Source organism: Neoarius graeffei, chromosome 25, assembly GCF_027579695.1.
Source record: "Neoarius graeffei isolate fNeoGra1 chromosome 25, fNeoGra1.pri, whole genome shotgun sequence".
Lineage (NCBI taxonomy): Eukaryota > Metazoa > Chordata > Actinopteri > Siluriformes > Ariidae > Neoarius > Neoarius graeffei.
The window spans coordinates 47,597,156-47,611,820 of record NC_083593.1 but is presented as its reverse complement, the minus strand read 5'-3'; the positions used below and the strand labels follow the sequence as shown (position 1 = coordinate 47,611,820).

The following is a 14,665-nucleotide window of genomic DNA, read 5'->3' as shown; positions in this document are numbered from 1 at the left end:
ATCATCACACTCGATTAATAATTCTTTAATTGCTATGCATGGCAGTTTTTGCAACACAAATATAATCATAATCACATGCACAAGCACACAAACCAGTGCTTTTTTAAAAAAATATATAGATTACAGATTGTGTTGGAAATGACACATGTGTGTAAACAGCATTTTCACAGACTGGAAATGCACAGAATGTTTAAACATTTGCATTCAGTTTATCTCATCAATATGGCAGACATTAAAAAATGATATCGCAGTTCTACAATTGATGATGTTCTAAAACACTTAGCTTTAAAAAGAACCCCGCACACAAACACACATCTCTTTGTTGAGATTTTTATCCCCTTAAAGAAGGTTTCATGCCGTTTTCATATGAGGTGCTGGTTTTGTCTGTAAGAGTTTCCCATGTCTGAAAATGTAAGTTACAGCTTTACCTCTGACTAACAAAATGCTGACACTGGAGACTCCTTCCATAAATGTTTAAATGTTTCAGTTTATCTAAATCTACACATCTGTATTTTTGTGTCCGTATATCTGTCCCTGTATGTAACTTTCTGTCCTTCCAACCAAACATCCTGCTACTTTTCTGATGTTTTGATGGATAGTATTGTCTGTTACCTGTCTCTTTATCCATCCCTCTATTCTCTGTCTCTCCGTGTGGCAGGTTGCCGGTGGACGAGAGCAGCAGTGATGCAGACAGGAGCGTGCATGAGCAGCCGTGCGTGAGCAGCAGAGGGATGGCGGGAAAATCACGATCGGCTCTCAGTAAGGGAAGCAGACGACCGGATAAAGCCATTTATGTCCCCCGTGCTCTGAGACAGTCTGAGTGTGAGACAAGTCTCAGCTCCTCCAGCTGCTCTCTCACCCTCGGCGTCTCTGAGGAGTCCAGTTCTGACAACACAGACCCTCCAGCAGCCAATCACGAGCCTGGAAACGACAGCGCCGACGAATCGGTGGGCGAACAGGATGTGACGGCGCAAATTGCAGGGGCGGAGCCTGTGGACTGTGATCAGACTCTGTCTTTCTTCATGGCCATGTCTCTGGAGGAGAAAAAGAGCAGCAAAGATGCATCAGAAACGAACACGTCCTGTCAGAACACAGAGGAGACGGACGACTACCACCACGAGGTACAAAGACACATTCACGCAACAGCGTCGGACTGAGTCTCATCCTCCGTCCCCTCCCTCTGAGTCTCAGCTCAGCTGAAATTTCAGGAAATGACATCACATTGTGTACAGAAGTCACGTGATTAGGATTGAAACCAGTATTGATGGAAAAACCTCAACAAAACTACACATAACTCACTCTGCTGGCTTTAAGAAATATTTTACGATAAGTTTACAACGCATATAAGAATCAACCCCTTCCCCCATTCCTATTAGATGCTAACATGGCTAGTTAAAGAACTAGCTTCTTTTTACATTTCCGCTTATCTAGATAGCCACATGGGCATCTTCCAAACATCAATGAACCTTGAACAGAGTAAATTATATGATTTTTTTTTCTCCTTTGTTCAGTGAAATATAACAGTGGTGAAATGGAAAGGTCATGTTGCTAGCAATCAAACCGCTAATCAGTTTCTGCTATGTAACTGTCAGCAGATATGACTGTTAGCTGATAACGGAGATTACCGATCATCTAGTCTTGATAACTGGGTATAAATTTTGCTGGTGCTGTAGCTATAAAAAAATATATATTTTTCAAATATTACTCTGTTGTCGGTTGGAGCAGTTGATAGCGCTACGGCATGGTACATGGTCGGCATGTAACGATTCACCCAATTCATGATTTCATTCGATTCACGATATTGGGTTCATGATTCGATTTTTCAAAAGATGTTTTTTGAAAAAAGTTGAATTAAGAAAATTATATTACTAAAAAAAATGCAACACTTATTTGATTCTTTATCAACTTTTTGTTAAATAAAAAAAAAACCCTTTTTTCATTTTGTTAATAACCAACAATAATTATTTGCCCACATTTGCAAAGGTTGAAATAAAATATATTATTCTATCCACATTGACTGGATATGAGCAATAGCGCACTCTGATTGGCTACTCTACTACTAGGATATCAGCTCATATACCGTGAATAGAGAAAAACAAAATGGCAGAGCGTGTTTCTGAACCGAACGAGGATGAAATAAAAACTGTACTTGAAAACAACCCCCCTCCCCCCCCCCCCCAAAAAACAGCAAAATATGAATAAAAGTATTTGATGGTATGAGCTTATCTTTTTTTTTTTTTTAATCAAGAATTATTTTCGCATTTTTCACAAATTGCTCCTGTCATTTTGCTGGTTTGTTTACATTCTAAGTGAAAACGAGTTTGTTGGACGTTTTGTATAAAGTTTTCATTTATCAAATTTGCAAAAAAAATAAAAATGCTCTTTTTCTCAAAATCCACTCAATGTGGATAGAATAAAACAGTTATTCCACTCAATCTTGTCGTACACGGCTTATAGCCGACTCAGTACTATGCGCCTCATCGACTATCAGCTCATGTACAACTTGATTTCATGAATAACTGTTAAATATCCTATTAACTAGAATATTCCTTTTATTAAAAATGAAAGTTAATAACAAATAGATCTTTTCTGAATAAACTTTTATGAACATTTGTACTTCCTTAATTTGCTTCTCTTCTCTTTTCTTTCACTTTCGGCTGTCTGTAAAAAGAGCTCTGATTTTTTTTTTTTAATCTATTTGTACACAATCACACAGCAGCTCTTTCCCATATTCGATCTGTTTTTGTGTGTTTTCACAGCATTAGAGCTGTGTTACTTCCTCCTTGAGTCAAGTCACGTGTATTTCTGCTCTTGTACATTACTGTAACCTCTGCTTTCTAAACAACACAATTACAGCTTGAAAAAACAGATTACACAGCCTGATAATAATCCCAATTCATTTTTTTATTTCATCGATTCAAATCGTCGTCACTTTGTATCATGATTTATCATTCCACAATATACCGTGACTAATAGCTTTGCTTTTATCTTTACCACAGCAGAGATTTTTACTCATACAACAGACATGTCCAAAAATCTTCTCAGAGCAAGACCGAGAGGATAAAAATAGCTTGTTTTTCATTTATAGAATTTTTTTTCAGTGTTCTGTATGTGTGTTTTTGTCTTTATTAAGATCACAGCTCATTTGAAGGAAGAAGCATCAGTCATAGAAAACACGTGTAACGATTTCTCCAGCTTCGAGAACGTGTGGCTCGACCACAGCGAGTTTGCCCACGTCATCGAAATCTACGACTTCCCATCGATGTTCAAAACCAATGACCTGCTGGATGCTTTCTCAGACTACAGGTAACAACGAACCCACCCTCCTTAAACTGATAGTTTGATCTTAAACATCCACTGATCAGGCTGTGTTTGTGTTTTCCAGTGAAGGAGGGATGAAGATCAAATGGGTGGATAACACTCACGCTCTCGGCATCTTTTCCAGTGCATCAGCAGGTATCAGTTACATACCCATGTATTTAACAATTATTCACCAAAGGTGAACTGAATATTGGCGAATAATAACCGAGACGAAGTGGAGGTCATTATTTAAATATTCACTGGCGTTGAGTGGTATATCAGATATATTGCATTCAGGAATATATCTGACATACCATGAAAAAAGCCATTATTATTATTATTCATACACGTTCCTTTCAGGTGTCTTTCTGTTTCAAAATTCTCTCGAAATCTTCCATATTTAACGGAGCAAACCTGTCGGCCATGTTTGTTTACAAATTGCCACAGTCACTCGCTAGCACAGAAGTTTTACATCTCCGATGTGTCTCTTTTCCAGCTGTTCGATGTCCATTGGTATGTTTTTCTCTTGTACAGTAAGTATGCGTGAAGAATATCAAATGAAGTTTTGGTAGCCTTTTGGGTGTTCAACACGTCTTTCTCTTTCCTGGCGAACAAAGAAATGCTTCTGTGCATGCACAGCAGAAAACTTTCTCAATGGCTATTCGCATCAGTTCCAACGTGTGACATCATGTTGTCTTGACAACCCTGCGATATCATAAACCATATTCAACACTCGTTCTCCATTGGGCAGAGTGACGTAATACACGTAGGATAAGCGATATACTAACAATATTGCATGCTATCAAACCAAATGAATGAAACCTGCTAGAAGGGAATCGAACACATGTTTTTATTCCATCGAAAAAGTGTCCTGTATGTATAATAAGTATATGTTATTTACCAGCTGGGAGGTCCGTATCGTGAAATACCGTGACCGAGGTCTTGAAAGTACTGAGCGAGGCCCTCTGGGCCGAGGTCAGTATTCAAGGCCGAGGTCACAGTATTTCACCATACGGACCGACCTTAAGCTGGCAAATAGTATATTTATTTTTTTCTTTACCAAATTCTAACAGAAAACGAGAGCGCCCAAAAGGGAAAACCGAGCCGAGCCGCCATTTTGAATCCTTATTCACGGCTGTAATGCAAATTGCTTCCTCCTCGGTATACAAGTGCACTTCCATGGCAGGAAAAAAACTACATTTTGCCGCCTATGTAGTCCCCTATTTATACAAAATTGAGTCATTCAGGTTTCAGCCATGTTTTTGCTTGGCGTTAGCAAGTTAGAGGTTTTTAGCTTTCTCCTGAAATGTTTTCTTTTATTTCTTCTTCCTCAGGGTAGTAAAACTCGCTTTCGCTGTGAACACTGTCGTTATCGCTATCCATGCTGTAAAATTAATGCTGTTCTCCTGAGAAATGCTGGCAAAAATTTATAAGATTTTTGATAATCTTATAAATAAATCTTATTTAAAAAAAAAAAATGTTGACAAAAAAATTCTACTATGTTTGTTGTTGTGAACGAGCGAGTCGCCAGAGGTCCGTAACCGGGGTCCGTAACTGGGGTACGATACGGACCCGCTCGCCAGCCAATCAGAGCGCAGGATTTGATGGAAACCGGACCGCGAAAAAATAATCACCGATATTCACTGAATCTGAGGCGGATAATTGTTTTAGTGTAAATACACAGGTGATTTATTTTTAAAAAATAATTTATTCAGTCTTTCTAAATCAGCATGCAAATGTAATAAAGGCGCGGCGCAGACTTGTCACTTATCTATGCCGAGTCACACAAAATACTGTTTTGAAATTGATAAAAAAAAAATCACAGTTCCACCTTACCTTTGAATAGTTTTAGACCAAACTTCGTAGCATCTTTAGTGCTTTTAGGAACAGCGTTTTCTTTCATCATTTGTAATTCTTCCTTACGTACGGTGATGAAGCGATCGGCTGCCATTTTGCCGAGTCACCCAAGGTGATTATCAAGAAATAGCCCAAATTTTTCGACCAATCAGCAAGCACGATTTCCTATAATCACCTCCGTATTTACACGAAATATATACAGTATATATTTATAATCATAATATTTACAAACACTTTGCTGCAACTTGAGCAAGCTGTGCTGTTGGTTATTAGTGTTCATTGTGTGTGTAGCTCTGCAGGCTCTGTCCATCAGACACCCGCTGCTGAAGACGAGGATGCTGTCTAAGGCCAGCAAAAAGTCCAAAAGCAAAGTAGCAAGACGTGCAGGTAAACCGTGTAGTTCCTCACAAACTCATGACAAAAGAAACAAACTGAGGACATTTTTACAATTCTCAGCACAAGAATGAGCTCGTTTTGTGTCACAGTATCAGCTTAGCAGTTTCAACCTGTCCTGTCGTAGTCTGACCTGCTAATTATTACAGGATAACAGCACAACACCTCGAGATATTTAGCTACCAGATATTTTAACGGGTATTAGCAGTAGTAAATGGTAATGTAGTATTTCATCAGGTTTTGCTCCTGGTAAATAAATTACTTAGAATATGGCGATGCTACGGAAGACGAGAGAGGCCCTTCATATAATCCTTTTTTTTATTCACCTTGTTATCCCGAGATAACGACATAATTAATTCAGGATCTCGAGAAAACAACACAAGTAATTCGGGATCTCGAGAAAACAAAACCGTTATTTCGAGATCTCGAGAAAACAAAACCGTTATTTCGAGATCTCGAGAAAACAAAACCGTTATTTCGAGATCTCGAGAAAACAAAACCGCTATTTCGAGATCTCGAGAAAACAAAACCGCTATTTTGAGATCTCGAGAAAACAAAACCGCTATTTCGAGATCTCGAGAAAACAAAACCCTTATTTCGAGATCTCGAGAAAACAAAACCGCTATTTCGAGATCTCGAGAAAACAAAACCCTTATTTCGAGATCTCGAGAAAACAAAACCGCTATTTCGAGATCTCGAGAAAACAAAACCGCTATTTCGAGATCTCGAGAAAACAAAACCGCTATTTCGAGATCTCGAGAAAACAAAACCGCTATTTCGAGATCTCGAGAAAACAAAACCCTTATTTCGAGATCTCGAGAAAACAAAACCGCTATTTCGAGATCTCGAGAAAACAAAACCGCTATTTCGAGATCTCGAGAAAACAAAACCGCTATTTCGAGATCTCGAGAAAACAAAACCGCTATTTCGAGATCTCGAGAAAACAAAACCGCTATTTCGAGATCTCGAGAAAACAAAACCGCTATTTCGAGATCTCGAGAAAACAAAACCGCTATTTCGAGATCTCGAGAAAACAAAACCGCTATTTCGAGATCTCGAGAAAACAAAACCGTTATTTCGAGATCTCGAGAAAACAAAACCGTTATTTCGAGATCTCGAGTAAACAGCTGAGAAATGGTTCATTCAGGAACGCCAAGAGACTTGTGATATGCTGACGTTGGGGCTATTTCTCATTCTGTATAGACGCAACTTTGGTCATTAGAATGTCTGGAATAATCGATCACCTAATAAGGCAATATTTTGATCAGGGGTTGACACAGGGAGAGATTGCATTAAGTCTTTTAATAAGGGATAATTTCAAAATTAGTCCGCGGCACCTCCGCAGAAGACTGGCCCGCCAATTTCTAAATCTTCGTTGTCTGACCCACAGGGGGGAGCAGCTCTGCTAGAAATCTCAGCTGTTTTCTCGAGATCACGGAATAATTGTTTTGTTTTCTCGAGATCTCGAATTAGTTGTGTTGTTTTCTCGACATCCTGAATTAATTATGTTGTTATCTCGGGATAACAAGGTGAATAAAAAAAGATTATATGAAGGGCCTCTCGCGGCTTCCGTACGATGCAAATACTGACGACTACTATACAGTAGCAGCGAGTGGATAATTGGATGTTAGTGATCAGACATACCGTGCTGCGGTTCTCATATACAGTCCTGTGCAAAAGTCTTAGGCACCCTATTTTTTTTTTTTTCCATACAGACACTTTGTTAGGGCGGCACGGTGGTGTAGTGGTTAGCGCTGTTGCCTCACAGCAAGAAGGTCCTGGGTTCGAGCCCCGTGGCCGGCGAGGGTCTTTCTGTGCGGAGTTTGCATGTTCTCCCCGTGTCCGCGTGGGTTTCCTCCGGGTGCTCCGGTTTCCCCCACAGTCCAAAGACATGCAGGTTAGGTTAACTGGTGACTCTAAATTGACCGTAGGTGTGAATGTGAGTGTGAATGGTTGTCTGTGTCTATGTGTCAGCCCTGTGATGACCTGGCGACTTGTCCAGGGTGTACCCCGCCTTTCACCCGTAGTCAGCTGGGATAGGCTCCAGCTTGCCTGCGACCCTGTAGAACAGGATAAAGCGGCTAGAGATAATGAGATGAGATGAGACACTTTGTTACAGATCTCTATTTTATGATTTCTATATTATCAAGTCAGTACAAAAACATTTTAGAGTTCCAGACGTTCGTTTTCCAACACAAAATTAAAGGGCAACGCCGTTTTTCCACAAAACCAGGTGTGTAATAGGAGAAAAGCATATACGTAATCATCTCATCTCATTATCTCTAGCCGCTTTATCCTTCTACAGGGTCGCAGGCAAGCTGGAGCCTATCCCAGCTGACTACGGGCGAAAGGCGGGGTACACCCTGGACAAGTCGCCAGGTCATCACAGGGCTGACACATAGACACAGACAACCATTCACACTCACATTCACACCTACGGTCAATTTAGAGTCACCAGTTAACCTAACCTGCATGTCTTTGGACTGTGGGGGAAACCGGAGCACCCGGAGGAAACCCACGCGGACACGGGGAGAACATGCAAACTCCACACAGAAAGGCCCTCGTCGGCCACGGGGCTCGAACCCGGACCTTCTTGCTGTGAGGCAACAGTGCTAACCATGACACCACCGTGCCGCCCGCAAAGGGTCGTCTCACACTATATATCGGCTTTGTTTCATTTATTATGGCTTACTGATTACTGTTTTATAGTATTTTTTTAATGTCGAAACATTTCATTTCATTATTTTTAAGCTGTTTTTGGTCGACAGCATTTCTTTACATGTGCCTAAGACTTTTATACAGTACTGTATATCATTTTATACAGTGGTTACAAATGTTATAATCAGGGCAGTGGGGCATATAAGGTGTAAAGTGTCATGATGCTACATTGCTAGACTGTTTTTTGTCATTTCCCAAAAGTGTGTTGTGGTTCTGAGGACTGCTCAGATCATCAGTAGTGTTCCCTGGTTGTGTATTAAACATTTATGTGTGTGTGTGATGTTGTAATGCGCAGAGTTCTTGCAGCCAGTGAAGGAGCGGCCGCGCACCGATACAGCTGTAGCACGCAGGATGGTGACCAGTGCTCTGGGCCTGAGAGCTAAACGCTACTGAACACCAGTAAGTCATTATAAGTCACTGGAAGTCATTTATCTCTGGGGTGTGTGGGAGGATCTGCGTATGTGTGTGGGGGTATGGTCTAGCAGGAGTCTGTGTGTTTTTGTGTGTATTAGAAGAGACACACACACAGAGGCCATTCGGAAGGGAAAGCAAGAAAGTTTCCGTTTGTTTTTCGAATCGTCAGCTGTCTTCACTACAGCGAGTTATTTGACATTTCCATGAAATAAAATTTCTGTTTTATTTTATAAAAGTCCACTTTCCTGAAAGCACACTATTGTGGTTTCTGAAGTTTGTTCATTTTATTGAGACGTGTTTTTATGTGCCATTCTCCTGAAATGTTTTGGTCATTTCAAACATTTTCGCATCCCGTACTGCTTTAAACAGTACAGTACAGTTTCCACAAGAGATGAGGGCTGAAGGGGGCGTTTGGGTTTTTCAAAATCTATTTTTTAGCAACAGGTCGTTATACAGTGATTATTAGCGCAGCCTGAAGGCCTCTGCATGCTCTTGCGACAAGGCTTTCGCAGACAGTTTTTCGCAGACAGTTGTAATTTATCGTTGAGCGGGGAGTAATAGGCGTGCGCGATGTTATTCACCGCCACAACGCAAGGGGGCGCGAAGTCGCGAAATCGCTAGGAGTAGTTGGTGGGTGTGGTTAGTGGAGTGTTTATCCTCCGGTTACTTATAATGACTAGAACTGGAGTCGTATAGATGTACGTACTTCCTCACTTCCTCGATCAACCGCTGTTCATGCTGCTCCATCTTCGCTCGTGTTTTTAAAAATGGCGGTCGTGAAAACAAAACAAACCGGGAAAGTAGGGAAGCGGAAGTGCGTGTACAGCGGATGTAGAGTGGACCAATCGGAGCCCTCTTGTCTGCGACGCTGTCTGCGAGGCTTCTGCGGTGGTCACAATTTTTGGGAGGTGCGCGCAGAGCGTCTGCGAAGGTGGGGGGCTACACCGTCTGCGAGGACTGCGTTGTCAGCATAAATTGGCCTTCAGAGACATGACCACAGTCTTTTGCACGCTTTTCTGGCCACAAGCTTCAGGATCTGAAAGGTTGCGGTCTGATTGGCTATCTGCACTTCTTTAAAAAATAAATAAATACATAAACAAGTGTTGCCAGGCAAAACAAACCTCGCCCGGTAGCACTTAGGATGAATATGAAGGAAGATATTGCGAAAAAAAAAAAAGGTACCCTATGGGTCCATGTGGCTACTGCTTATAAATAAAATAGTTTTCTGATCCCATGTCCATACAGTAAATATAGCATATACGTATATTTACAGTGGCGTGCACAGACATTTTGGGGGGCAAGTGCTCTGGGGGGAAAAAAGGGCACTTTTTTGTGCATGTGGAACACATTATTATAAAAGTCTGAGATTTAACCCTCCTCTTGTGTTCATAATATACACACTCAATGGGCTCAACGGAGCTCTCCTTTATTTGCATAACGGCGTGCATACTAGCATAACGTGATATTCTTAATCATGTTATAAAAACAGGTCGGAACTGATGGAGAGTGGGGTTGCCTCAATGGTTTAGGCTACATTTAAAATGTTGTTCAGTTTGTTTCTCCATATGGAAAGGGAGCAAATAAGCTGGCAAAGGCTGCCACGTGCAGTTGTTTCTGTATGCGACGGGCTACTTCACGACAAAATAATTACAGCTTGGGCTTAGAGGGCAAACAATACATTTTCACTCGATTCCTGTGTTACCTGGCTGGTGGGGCAGGGGAAGAGCTGACTCACTGCCCGATGTGTTGTCTGCGCTACGACAAGGCCGTGGCTTCCAGGACGCTATGCTGCTGCAACCTCACATTGAATGCACTGCACGCTTGTTCACGTGACAGAGCGAGAGAGACAGAGGTCCGGTGTGTGTGCGGAGGGGGCACACATCGGGACATTATTTTCACACACACGCTTTTAATGCCGCGGCTTTTCTAAAAGATCATGTCGACATTGGCCTCAGTAAACTGTAAAAAAAAAATTTCAAAAGGGCACTTTTTTGGACAGAGGGCAGAGGGGCAGGTGCTTGAGCACCACCTCGTGTCTATCTGTGCACGCCACTGTATATTTACTCTATGAGGCAGTAGCCACAAAAATGAACAATTTAAAAATCACAAGTGTCTGTATATTATTCTACTCTTACCTCTTACCGTTTTCGAAACTGAAACCTCCGAACCGAGGCTGACATACACACGCTGTCACCATGACTCAAGCTCTTATTTCCCGGAAATGGCCCGGCGCTAGAGCTCAGTGGAACGCACTTTCCCTCTGTAATAAGCATAAACATGTCTGAAAGCGATTTCTTTAGTCCATTTATTTCGAATGATGAACCGAATTGTATACACTCATCAGCCATTTTAATCAGAACACGTGTATGCGCATGCGCAGTGTGTGATCGTTACACTCTTACATTCTTACAGCACGATGATGTAACGGCTAGCGCCTCTACATGAAGCAGTAGACACAACAAAAACGATTTTGACCTTTTTGGTGACCTTGACCGGATGACCCTCAAAATGTTAGAGGTTCTATTTGAGACCAATGTCCATCTATCCTGAAAGTGTCATGAAGATTGATCCAGCTGTTTTCCTGTAATATCGTTAACAAAACAAACAAACAAACAAGCAAAGAAACCCCACCGAAAACAATACCTCGCCCCCTGGTGGACTGTCCCGGGCGAGGTAATGAATGAACAAACAGTTCAACACTGTGACATACTGAGCCTTTTTTACTCCTGCTTTTATTTAGTGTACTCATTGTTCAGTACATAATTTACTTATTATTATTATTATTATTATTATTATTAATGCACATATATAATAATCTCACGGTTCTGTCACAGCTTTGTCGACCCGATGATGCCGCATGTTTTAAACCACCTCAAGCAGGACAACCACAGTTTTATAAGCACTTATTTCATTCCTGTTAATCATCCATTGTGTCATCACTTCAGCTTTAGTCAAACTTTGCACGTCCCACTTTATCAGAACAGCGTGATGATATCTCATCTCTTCATCTGGCTCTTTTATTATGAAGTGATGAACTCTGCTCAGATGAAATGAACAGGCACAGTTTAAATCTGTTTACAACATGTATTGCTTCTTCAGCATTATTTTGCATTTTAAATCTGTGAAAGTGTCCTGTTCTTATATTTCCAGATGGTGTGATGTGTTTACATGTGCTCCTGTTAAAACCTTGTTATTTATGTCAATAAATATTTTTTTAAGCGTTCTCGTGAGAGGGTCGTGTTCTTCTAAAAGATGTACGAATAAGCAAATGAAACAGTCTGAGTTATGTGGTCACCTACTGTGTGATACAAGCTTCAGGAACAGGAGAAATGGCTTACAGCCCTCTGTATTAAACTTCATCTCATCTCATCTCATCTCATCATCTCTAGCCGCTTTATCCTGTTCTACAGGGTCGCAGGCAAGCTGGAGCCTATCCCAGCTGACTACGGGCGAAAGGCGGGGTACACCCTGGACAAGTCGCCAGGTCATCACAGGGCTGACACATAGACACAGACAACCATTCACACTCACATTCACACCTACGGTCAATTTAGAGTCACCAGTTAACCTAACCTGCATGTCTTTGGACTGTGGGGGAAACCGGAGCACCCGGAGGAAACCCACGCGGACAACATGCGAACTCCGCACAGAAAGGCCCTCAACGGCCACAGGGCTCGAACCCGGACCTTCTTGCTGTGAGGCGACAGCGCTAACCACTACACCACCGTGCCGCCCTGTATTAAACTTGCTTGAAGAAAAATTAAAGGAAAATCGTTCTGCTGTTATAGTGTGGGTGGGGGCATATACTTTTGCTGGCATTAGGTTCTGTTAGAGTACAGGTATTCTAGCTTTTTCTCCATGAGGCCTACTTGAACTCGTGTGCCCCGTTCTCGTATAGTCCGATATTAAAATTCAGAGCTTCTAGGCAAAAGACGTAACGCTTCACACGTCTGATAGTCATTTATTTTATTTGTATATAATTTTCCATCTCACTCCTTGAGCACTATTTACTGGTGGAGTTTTTGTTCAGTTTGTGTTTTCATAGTCAAAGTAGCTAAAATTATAGCCCCTCTCTCAGAACCCATTGTAATTTACACACACAAACTGTTCACGCTGATTAGAGTTTAGTTTTATGACCATCAGGTCATTTGCCTTTCAGAAGTCGTCTACTAGTCAGATGTTCAATTCAATTCGATATTATTTGTATAGTGTTTTTAACAATGTACACTTAAAAGCAGCTTTATAGAAATACATAAAGTTTAAATATACAAATTTACTATTAAATATAGCTGCAATGAGGGGGCCAAGCAGACCTTAGTTGCCATGGAAACTTCAAGCCATGTCATCAGAAGAAAGTTTCATGTTTGTCAATCAAAGATTGGCCAAGATATGAGCTCTAATAATAATAATAATAATAATAATAATAATAGGGAAAACCATGGCCTGATGGTTTGAGAAGCAGCTTTGGGACCAAAAGGTCACTGGTTTGATTCCCTGGACCAGCAGGAATGGCTGAAGTGCCCTTGAGCAAGGCACCTAACCCCCAACTGCTCCCCAGGCTGCTCTGGGTAAAAGCATCTGCTAAACACCATCAATGTAATAATTATTTATTTCAAAGCATTTCACAGACTCAATGCTTTAACAAAGTAATGCTATGAACAAACAAATAACAATAAAAACATATGTATATTAGTGTTTACATGTATTAAAAAATTATGAAAACAAATTAATCAAAATGAAGATTAGTATTCAACAGAGGTGGACAGTAACGAAGTAGATTTACTTGAGTACTGTACTTAAGTACACTTTTTGAGTATCTGTACTTTACTTGAGGATTATTTTTTCTGGAAACTTATGACTTTAACTTCACTACATTTGAAAGACAAATATCGTACTTTTCACTCCACTACATTTCTATCAAGGTCCTCGTTACTATGAAACAGCTTAGAAAGTGGATGGTTTTTTTTCTTTTCTTTTCTAAAACATTGTTTTTTTCGCAGGTGACACTGAGACAGTCTATCAGTAATCAGTAGGGTCACGTCACATCCATAGACTGTTTAAAATCAAGTTCAGTGATTTCTCAGCAGCGTTATTTAACACGATCAGTTGATGGCAGAATGGAAGGAGGCGGTTCTTCTGTAGAATGCATGCACTCATGAACCATGAACCCATGTTTCAGTTTTCTGAAAGGATTAAAGATTCGTTTGCTTCGTTTGCCAAAAACGAACCACATCATGGCCTATAAAAACTCGCCGTCCAACCTGCGGAATCATATTGAGGTCTGTAAACGTTTTATTCCAAGAGAAAGCTTGCAATGAAGTTGTCTGTGCTTTTAGAGCTAGCGATAACGCTACAATAGCTGTGCAGTCTGGTTAGTCAAATAACTTTCTATGGATTTACCCACCAAGTTGCCATTGCTTTGTCCACGGCTAACGCTAACACATACAGTGGTGCTTGAAAGTTTGTGATCCCCTTAGAATTTTCTATATTTCTGCATAAATATGGCCTAAAACATCATCAGATTTTCACACAAGTCCTAAAAGTAGATAAAGAGAACCCAGTTAAACAAATGAGACAAAAATATTATACTTGGTCATTTATTTATTGAGGAAAATGATCCAATATTACATATCCATGAGTGGCAAAAGTATGTGAACCTTTGCTTTCAGTATCTGGTGTGACCCCCTTGTGCAGCAATAACTGCAACTAATCGTTTCCGGTAACTGTTGATCAGTCCTGCACACCAGCTTGGAGGAACTTTAGCCCATTCCTCCGTACAGAACAGCTTCAACTCTGGGATGTTGGTGGGTTTCCTCACATGAACTGCTCGCTTCAGGTCCTTCCACAACATTTCGATTGGATTAAGGTTAGGACTTTGACTTGGCCATTCCAAAACATTATTCTTCTTTAACCGTTCTTTGGTAGAACGACTTGTGTGCTTAGGGTCGTTGTCTTGCTACATGACCCACCTTCTCTTGAGGTT

General features: G+C 40.9%; 1 protein-coding gene across 9 annotated transcripts in view; it reads left to right on the top strand.

Annotated features, from left to right (window-relative positions):
- Positions 1-14,665, top strand: part of r3hcc1 (R3H domain and coiled-coil containing 1) — a 108,476-nt gene that overhangs the window by 11,045 nt on the left and 82,766 nt on the right. For 6 of the 9 annotated variants that reach the window (XR_009651553.1, XM_060908791.1, XM_060908790.1 and 3 more), the window contains exons 4-8: positions 659-1,121; positions 3,134-3,306; positions 3,386-3,456; positions 5,449-5,544; positions 8,564-8,667. Coding sequence is in view for 8 of the 9 variants with exons in the window: in XM_060908791.1 (XP_060764774.1) it covers positions 732-1,121; positions 3,134-3,306; positions 3,386-3,456; positions 5,449-5,544; positions 8,564-8,661 (828 nt within the window). In the remaining variant the exon portion in view is untranslated. The other 3 variants (XM_060908792.1, XM_060908788.1, XM_060908793.1) reach the window with 3 other exon arrangements.